Raw genomic sequence first — 8,806 nt, forward strand, 5'->3', positions numbered from 1 at the left:
TTAGATGCAAGAAAAGTGCATTGAAAAATATAATTAAAGGCAAACGAAGATTTACGAGGAAGGAATTGTCGCTTGACGACAAGAGAAGTGAAGGAACACAACGCGACGACAGCGCCTTCCTGTTTGATCTTGCACGTTTTAACAAAGGGACATAAGTGTTTAGGTTTAGAAAGCAATCTTTTCCTACGAAAATTATGATGGAGAAGGAAAATGCTACAACGGAAAAGGTAAACCATTTTGATCGTGCCGTTGATTGTCGCGTCATCGATGCGAGAGGATGAGGAAATTCGGAAATGAGTTCGATGGAGCGACAATAAGGATGTTTGTTTAGGTTAAGCCGGTATTTACGCGACTGGCTGATAGTTGCGTTGCGTCTGCCTCTCGAGACGCTCTGAACTTTATCGTCGAAATCGGCATCGTCGTTCAAGTCTTCCCGATTTCTTTGTTTCCTTATCCATCGCATATGCTGCGTCACATACTGCAATTATCGGATATAATGAGAAAAAAATACCACTGAGAAACGTATACTGCTTAACCTCTTTCATAAATGTTAGCTCAGCTTCCACATCCACACACGCGTTTCTCGCTCGTTTTCCGCGAGAATGAGATGACATACGACCGAACTTCGTTAAATTTTATCTTGCTGATGCTATTAACAATTGTTGTTTAATAAACAGTTTAATATGAACAATCAGTAATGTTGAAAATCGCTTCTTATGTTAAGCATTGTAAAAGAGAAGAGACGATGTTGATGTTAGTTTCAATTATTGACATCTTTTCTTTAATTCTTTATACAAATGGCTGCGATAACGATTTACATAACTATAGATATATATATACATATATATATACACACAAAATGTGTATGTATATATATATATATGTATACAAGATATTTGAAAATTTAACTGACAAATTAGGCCTTGGGTAAGATCGGTGGCGGCTGATCCAGTCAGTGAAGGTAATCTTGACTTGACCTTGTTGATACCATCCAAAGTCAAACTCATAAAGTTAGTTAAATAGATCTTTTTACAACTTTTGTCTGAAACAATTTTTTATAAAACATATTTTTGAGGATATTTTGAGGTCCAACCTTTTTTGAACATTGCCGTAGCAATAAAATAACACAATTCCGATCTTAAGTCCATTTGCAAGAAGTAATTCTTTTATTGCCTCCGACAATCTCTAAAAGTTTGGTTGAATTTCCAAACACCAAAAGTTATATATTTTGCTATATACACACACACACACACTCACTAAAATATATAACTTTTACCTCCTGCCAACTTTAATCGCCAATTAGTTCATTGAAATTGGTTAACTGCATTTGTCTTTGACATCAGAGTTGGTAAAAGTTATGCATAATACATTACAATAACTTGTCAAAGTTACGATGTACATACTACAGTTCCTAAAAAGTAATGACCTTAATGCTAAAACTTATTTCTTTTCTCCAGGTGAAGAGTTTATTTATAATTTTTTAAAGATACACAGAAGAAGTAAAAATGATTGTAAACTATAATGAATTTTTATGAGGAATTTTTATAAAGAATCACTTCGAAAGTCTATCTACTTTAATATTTTATATAATTGTATGTTTCATTTTTATGACTCATGTATGTTACCTAAATACATTCAAATAAACTTGATTCAGAGACAATAACATCTTGTTGATATTTAGAAATTTATTAAGAATTCAAATATTTATTAAAATATAATATATTTTTGTATCTATAAATAGTGTATATATATACAAAACCATCAAATTTTTATGTTTTATACTGGTTGATGTTTTATATAATGTTTTTATACTTTATATTATATTGCTTTATGTATATAATATAATATATATCTACATATGTAATTTTATATCATATATTTATCTCTAGAATACAAATCTACAAACATATAAAAGAAGCAAATTTGTTAATTATTCTTTCTTTAAACAATATAAGAATCTGTATAAGTTACTATTATACTGTAGAAATATATTTTATATACAAATGTATATACATAAACAATTGAATAGTTTGTCATAACCTATTAAAATTGTATCAAGTCGCATGTCATAAATAATTATGTATAATACAATTTGAAATTTATAGAAAAGTTTCTGTCTAAAAGTTTCTTTTATCAGACATCCATCTCTTCTTTGTGCTATTTAAATTACTGTTTGACTTCTCTGTAATGTTTTCCACATTCTCTGGAAATTCTAATTTAAGTAATGCAAGGAATGGATCAAATAATGTGTTACCAAATGGTTACACAGAAAATGAGGTAGATGTACAGAATAAATATGATTTACATATTCCAACATAATTATTTATTATCTAAACATTGATGCTATTAGTATTTTTACTACAAATATATTTTATAATATTTATACTGTTTATTTGTTTTTGTTAGAACGTTATATATAAATTATTTAATATAGTTGTACAAAGTTTTATACATACTACAAGAAATTAGAAATATGAAGATTAAATTAAGGTTAAGTCATTTAATATAGTCATTGTATCAAAATATATTTTTTGAGTTTGCTTTACAGGTTCAAGAATATAAGGACTCTCTTATAACCAAGGTAATCTTTTTCTCTCTTTTTGATAAATCTACAATTTTAGATTCAAAAAACATTATTTGATAATATATGTATATCAAATGACAGAGATTAAAATATAAATATATTTAAATTTATTTATGTTTCAGGCAGAAGAGTTGTTGGTGAAAGGATTTCCAGAGAAAATAGTTAAATTAAATGAATTATTGGAGACGCCTGGATTTTGTAATCGAAAGTTGTCAGATGTACACCAAGACTTAAATGTACCCATTCCAGACCCTATAATTCTTAATCATTCCGAAGATGCCCCTGCTACAAAAAAACTTAAATTGGACAATAATGGAGAAGAGACCAGTGGAACCAAAGTTCTAATACTTCCAAGTGGTTCTGTACCTTGCAATAAAAAGTTATGTGATTTGATTCACATAGTTAAACCCTACATTAGACAACTTTTGGAGGATTCCAATTTGGTAAGTATTAAGTATGTCATGATTTATATCTAAACTAGAGCAACATTTTTATAGCGACTATTACGTTGTACAAAGAATAATATATTGTATTAGTAAAAATTTCCAAAATAAATATAACTTTATTATATGTAAAAAAATTTCATTTTTTACTATTATTAATATCACAATTTTTTAAGCATTTTTTAATTATTTTTTTAATTCAGCAATTATTTTTAATTTTCTAGCTAAAAATGTGGATTTCTTTTTTAATTCCAAAAATCGAAGACGGGAATAACTTTGGAGTATCTATTCAGGAAGATACATTATCTGAAATTCAATCAGTTGAAAGCGAAGCCGCAGCATTTTTCGATCAAATTTCTAGGTGATGTAAAGAAAAAAAAAACGTATAGATAAAGTTTATGTGCGGTCGACTTTGTTCAAGTAGTATTCAACATTTACATATTAATGCTGATTAAATTAACATATAATTAATAAAAACATCTTATTTCAATTCTTTTTATCTTTACAGATACTTTATTTCTAGAGGAAAGATTATTAGTAAAGTTGCGAAATATCCACACATCATTGATTATAGAAGAGCGATTCAAGAACTAGATGAAAAGGAGTATGTAAGCTTATGGCTTGTCATGTGTGAAGTTCGTAATCGTTATTGTTCACTGCACGATCTCGTGATCAAAAATCTGGAAAAGATCAAACGGCCACGTTCATCCAACGCGCAATCCTTGTACTAATAGGCACGGTTTTACGCGCTGTACTTACGTACGGAATTATTCAACACAAACATAAGTCGGAAATATAATAATAAAGTAAAATTCATCTCCTTCTCCTATTGACACAATTCAATTGCCTTGACATTAATCCATCATTCATTCTATCAATTATGGCACTATAAATAAAACGAATAGCTACACTTAAACTCTACGAAGTTGTATTACGTAGATTATACTTAACTTATTCGTATATTTAAGTTCACTGACTTTTTTTATCACTAATATATATATGTATGAAGTATCTTTCAATTAGATTTTAAGAATAAGGAAATTAAGAATTTTTTTTTAATTTTCTCAATAGAAACTTCACATTTCTTTTGGAATAATAGTTTATTTTATAATCTTTATTAGCATGTGAAATTTCGATATTTGAATATTATATATATATATATATATATATTACACATACATAATTTCTTTACATAAATATGTTATGAAGTTATGCAGTGTAGCGAACTTACATGTAATTTTGCCAATTATATAATTGAAGTACTTACAAAAAGAATATAAATGAGTGGTTGAAGTGAATTTAGTTTAGTGAAGTGAATATTACATCGTTTGTAATTTATATCTGTAAGAAGATTAAAAAACAAATCGAGCTATTAAGTAATGTGAATTATAAGTAGTATTCCCGTTTTGTAAATGTTTACACTTTGTCGCGATAAAATATAGTAAATATAGGATAAACACATGAGATTACATGGAATATGGTATCTACTACTCGAAATAAATTTTGTTCCAAGCTTGCAAGGTGCGGAAAAAATGAAAATAAAAAAAATATAGATATATCCTTTTTTATATAGATAGTTAAATGTAAAATCGATTACCTTTTCTCAACACGATAAATACATACTAAGGAATGAAAAATCAGGTAAGAGACACAATTCATTTCTGTATGATTTATATAAAAATTTATATAATTAAAAAGTTTGTCATGATTCACAATATAAAATTTTATATTTGGTAACTGAATGTCCTTGTGAAGTTTTTCTACATATATTAATTTATTGTCGTTTTTTCTTCATTTTTAATTTCATGTGATTATTTAATAAATGTTGCAGAATAACAGAAAAATATCACTTTATGGACATTCATCTGATTAATAATCAGACAAGATTAGAATAATGCTTTTTGCTATACACTGTTTATATAAAATAGTACTGATACTCAAATACATTAAAAAATACTCGTGATAAAGTGTGAAAATAGTGCATATTTTTGCTTATGCACAGCGTCATACTTTCCCTTTTTTCGTCACGATTCCATAAAAAGACCGGGATTGAGATAACAATGTTTGTTAAATCCCAATGACTGTACAGACGACGTCTGACATTCGTAGTTTATTGTTCTATGAACTTTCAACTCTGCATCAATCTGTAAATTATAATAATAGATTATTGTACTATAGTTAATCATCATATTTAAACATCTCGTAACATTTACCATGTTAAATAAATCTTGAAGGTGATTTGAGTGAGCATGGTTCATGAATACTTTACAAAGAATTTGTATAAACCAACTGCCAGTGTCAGAGTCTCGATAGGAAACATATCCAGGTAAAGTAGATTGAACTATAAGCATATCTGAATAATTTCTTATTGTTTGAATGTGAGGTGTTTTTACATTGTATTCATTCGTTGATTTCATTTTACAAGAATCTGTGGTGATTTTGGAGTGAGATACACCTTTCTGTATTTTCTTCCCTCTATATATATAAAAAAAAACCAAGAATATTAAGACAAGCGAGGATCATATTTGTGTAAAATGATACTAATTTTTTTCTAAATTTTCAATTTCATAGAGTAAAAAAATTTTTTTTAATCAAAATGTAGAGCTATGGAATACTTTCGTACCTACAAAGTTGGAAAATAAAGATCTTTGGTTTTTCTGCAAGTTGAGGGCAAGCTTCTGCAGTAAAGTAATCACAGATTTCTGTGCACAAAACTTTTTCATAGTTCGGTTCCCTGCTTACAATATGATAATCAGTACCTTGGATCTCTGTATTATTCTCTTTGTCTTCCATACCGTGACTTGTAACGATTACAAAGCATGAATCAACTTTGTTTAGATCGTCTCTTTTTGAAAATGTTTTAATTGTATTTTTTATTTCCTGATAAAAAGAAAAAATAATTTGATATTGTCAACTATATATTTCTTAGATTAATATATATAATAAAAAATATAATAACTATATATAAATGGTCTACAAGTTTGCTCCCGCCGTTTTTATAGGTATAAAACTATATGAAAACGGCGGGAGCAAACTTGTAGACCATTATTTTTTAAAAATATATATATATTATAAATAAAAAATAATTTGTTGAATATATTTGTGTATACCTGTCCTTTTAAATCAAAATAGGTAAAAACTGTAAAACCCATTTCTTCAAACAATTCCTTTAAATTATTATTGTCATGCTTTGCTGAAAATCTAGGGTTTTCACACGATGATTCATAAAAAATATTAGTGATTATCAATACCAATCCACGAGGGTTACTTCGCATGGGATATCGCTCAATGATATCATAATCACGGTCTAAGAATTTTGTAGCTTTACGTAATTTAATTGTTAAAGGTTCTTCAGAATAAGTATGATGAGTCATTGAATTTTCTTGCCTAAAACTTAAAGTATTGCATAAATGAGATTTTAGAAAAAGAGAATTCATGAATTAACATTTCTAAATATATCTAAAATTATTATATAATATAAGTATACGAAAAGTTACATTGAATCTGTAAAGGAACTCTACCTTGGACCAGATAAGAGCTAAAAAAGAAAAGTTAGAAAAAGAAAAACAAATCATAACATACTTTGTATCATTATTTGCACTATTTTCTTTCTCTAATATATCAGCTACATCTTCATGATTGGACTGTCTTAAACTAAGAATCAAATTTTTAAATGCATTTGGTCCTCGTGTTTTAATTGTTAATAATACATCTTTGACTGTATTTTGTGCCTCAAGGTCCTTCTATAATCAGATACATATTTATATATAGTATACATTTAGTTATACTTTTCTTTATACAGGCGCCTTCGGAAATATGCTGCAGAGCTGCCATTTTGAGATTTTTTTTTTGAAAAAATTACATTTTGTACTTCATTACTAACAATATAAAACCTACTTTACAGATTTTCGATTAATCCTTTCATTGAGCCAAAAAAAAATCCCGAAAATGTGCCTATTTTTTCGTGCTCTACTGTGATTTCCCCCCTTAATAATTTGATTATATATTATAAATTATACTTTTAGGTAAATTCAATTTAGATTGTTCCTAAAATATAAAAGAATTAATCTATCTGATTATTATTATTTATTATTATTTTTTATGTAATTATTTATATTTTATTAATAACTTTTATATATTTAAAATAAATTAAGAAAAATATATTATTTTTACATAAACCTTAACAAAAAACTAGAGAACAAACTATAGATTTGTTTGTGCTGCATGTTCCAATGTGTAGATAGAATACGGCAAAAGTGTCGAACTGCCCGAATTTCTCATTCTGCGGCAACGCCTCTCAGGTATGTTCCGAGCGCCTTTTGTGATCCCGGAGCACGTTAGAATTTATGAGTCGAAAGGAAGAAAGAACTGGTCGAAAGGAGAAAGAAGATGAAGAGATGGAATTGGAAAGCCAATTGTATGGTGCAGGCATCGCAGATTAAAGGTACAGGTTTGTCCGAAAAGTAATAGGACTGAGTGGATTAAAAAAAATTTATTGAGCCGATCGTTACAATTCTTTAAAAACTTTCAAAATATGCTCCTCCTGCGTCGATACAACGCTGCCAACGAGATTTCCAAGCCTTGAAGGCGTCACGGTAGGCATTTTCCGGAATGGCCTTTAGAGCCGCGGTGCAAGCTGCTTTGATCCCTTCTGCCGTCTCAAAATGCTGTCCTTTCATTGGTCTTTTCAGGAGAGGAAACAAAAAGAAGTCCGGGGGGGCCACATCTGGGCCCATATTCTGTACACGGCTACCGACAGTTGTCGGTAAGCGTGTACAGAATAGGCCCCCTGGGCTGTAGGGTGGCTGGGGAAACGTTGGGATGCCTGCCTGGGCCAGGTAGCTGCTCACAAGAAAGGAGGTGTGAGCTGGAGCGTTGTCATGGTGCAACTTCCAGTCGGCTGCGATGTCTGTTCGGACTCGATTGACCCTTCTTTTGAGTCTCTTGAGCACCTCCACGTAAAATCGAGTCAATCAGAGTCAATCGAGTCCGAACAGATATCGCAGCCGACTGGAAGTTGCACCATGACAACGCTCCAGCTCACACCTCCTTTCTTGTGAGCAGCTACCTGGCCCAGGCAGGCATCCCAACGTTTCCCCAGCCACCCTACAGCCCAGGGGGCCTATTCTGTACACGCTTACCGACAACTGTCGGTGTCGTTAAGTAGCGATAACCAATGGTAAGGACTGTTCTAGGAGAAAAGTACGATTCTTATTGGCTATCGCTACTTAACGACACCGACAACTGTCGGTAGCCGTGTACAGAATATGGGCCCAGATGTGGCCCCCCCGGACTTCTTTTTGTTTCCTCTCCTGAAAAGACCAATGAAAGGACAGCATTTTGAGACGGCAGAGGGGATCAAAGCAGCTTGCACCGCGGCTCTAAAGGCCATTCCGGAAAATGCCTACCGTGACGCCTTCAAGGCTTGGAAATCTCGTTGGCAGCGTTGTATCGACGCAGGAGGAGCATATTTTGAAAGTTTTTAAAGAATTGTAACGATCGGCTCAATAAATTTTTTTTAATCCACTCAGTCCTATTACTTTTCGGACAAACCCTGTATATAAGAATATTCTATGATTTTTCACAGGGAATGGAAGTAACTCGTTACTTGTAACGAAGTACAGTTACAAGTTACTTTTTTGGTAACTTTACTGGTAACTGCGTTACTTTTTTTTTTTGGTAACTGTAACGGTAACGAGTTACATTTTTTGGGTAACGGTAACGAAATTTACAGTTACTTTTGTCGTTACTTTGCACACGATTGAACACGGTTCGATTG

At 30.8% G+C, this 8,806-nt stretch overlaps 2 protein-coding genes across 3 annotated transcripts in view; one reads left to right on the forward strand and one right to left on the reverse strand.

The window, feature by feature from the left end:
- The first annotated feature begins 89 nt into the window (after positions 1–89).
- On the forward strand, positions 90–3,848 carry REG (proteasome regulator gamma). 2 transcript variants are annotated; one of them, XM_018538403.1, is made up of 5 exons: positions 90–227; positions 2,549–2,581; positions 2,707–3,027; positions 3,252–3,388; positions 3,536–3,848. In XM_018538403.1, exons 1-5 carry the CDS (start codon positions 195–197, stop codon positions 3,756–3,758), a joined length of 747 nt encoding a protein of 248 aa, XP_018393905.1. In that variant the 5' UTR covers positions 90–194; the 3' UTR covers positions 3,759–3,848. The 2 variants fall into 2 exon arrangements, with proteins under 2 accessions (XP_018393905.1, XP_018393904.1); XM_018538402.1 differs by lacking the exon at positions 90–227 and adding an exon at positions 2,111–2,277.
- Positions 3,849–4,933: 1,085 nt separating this feature from the next.
- The window catches only part of Dronc (Death regulator Nedd2-like caspase), a 5,918-nt gene continuing 2,045 nt past the window's right edge, over positions 4,934–8,806 (reverse strand). Inside the window, exons 2-6 of the mRNA XM_018538404.1 lie at positions 6,610–6,770; positions 6,138–6,420; positions 5,651–5,907; positions 5,241–5,502; positions 4,934–5,171 (exon numbers count right to left, since the gene is read on the reverse strand). Coding sequence (XP_018393906.1) covers positions 5,052–5,171; positions 5,241–5,502; positions 5,651–5,907; positions 6,138–6,420; positions 6,610–6,770 — 1,083 coding nt within the window. The 3' untranslated portion in view covers positions 4,934–5,051. The remainder of the gene's footprint in view (positions 5,172–5,240; positions 5,503–5,650; positions 5,908–6,137; positions 6,421–6,609; positions 6,771–8,806) is intronic.

The sequence above is a fragment of the Cyphomyrmex costatus genome, unplaced genomic scaffold (genome assembly GCF_001594065.2).
Source record: "Cyphomyrmex costatus isolate MS0001 unplaced genomic scaffold, Ccosl1.0 scaffold193, whole genome shotgun sequence".
NCBI lineage: Eukaryota > Metazoa > Arthropoda > Insecta > Hymenoptera > Formicidae > Cyphomyrmex > Cyphomyrmex costatus.

Excerpts from the sequence above, each read along its gene's own strand:
- REG (XM_018538402.1), top strand. The coding sequence starts at position 2,188 with ATGTTTTCCACATTCTCTGGAAATTCTAATTTAAGTAATGCAAGGAAT. Across the intron at positions 3,028-3,251 it reads TTTTGGAGGATTCCAATTTG|CTAAAAATGTGGATTTCTTT; the intron begins GTAAGTATTAAG and ends TTAATTTTCTAG. Across the intron at positions 3,389-3,535 it reads TTTTTCGATCAAATTTCTAG|ATACTTTATTTCTAGAGGAA; the intron begins GTGATGTAAAGA and ends TTATCTTTACAG.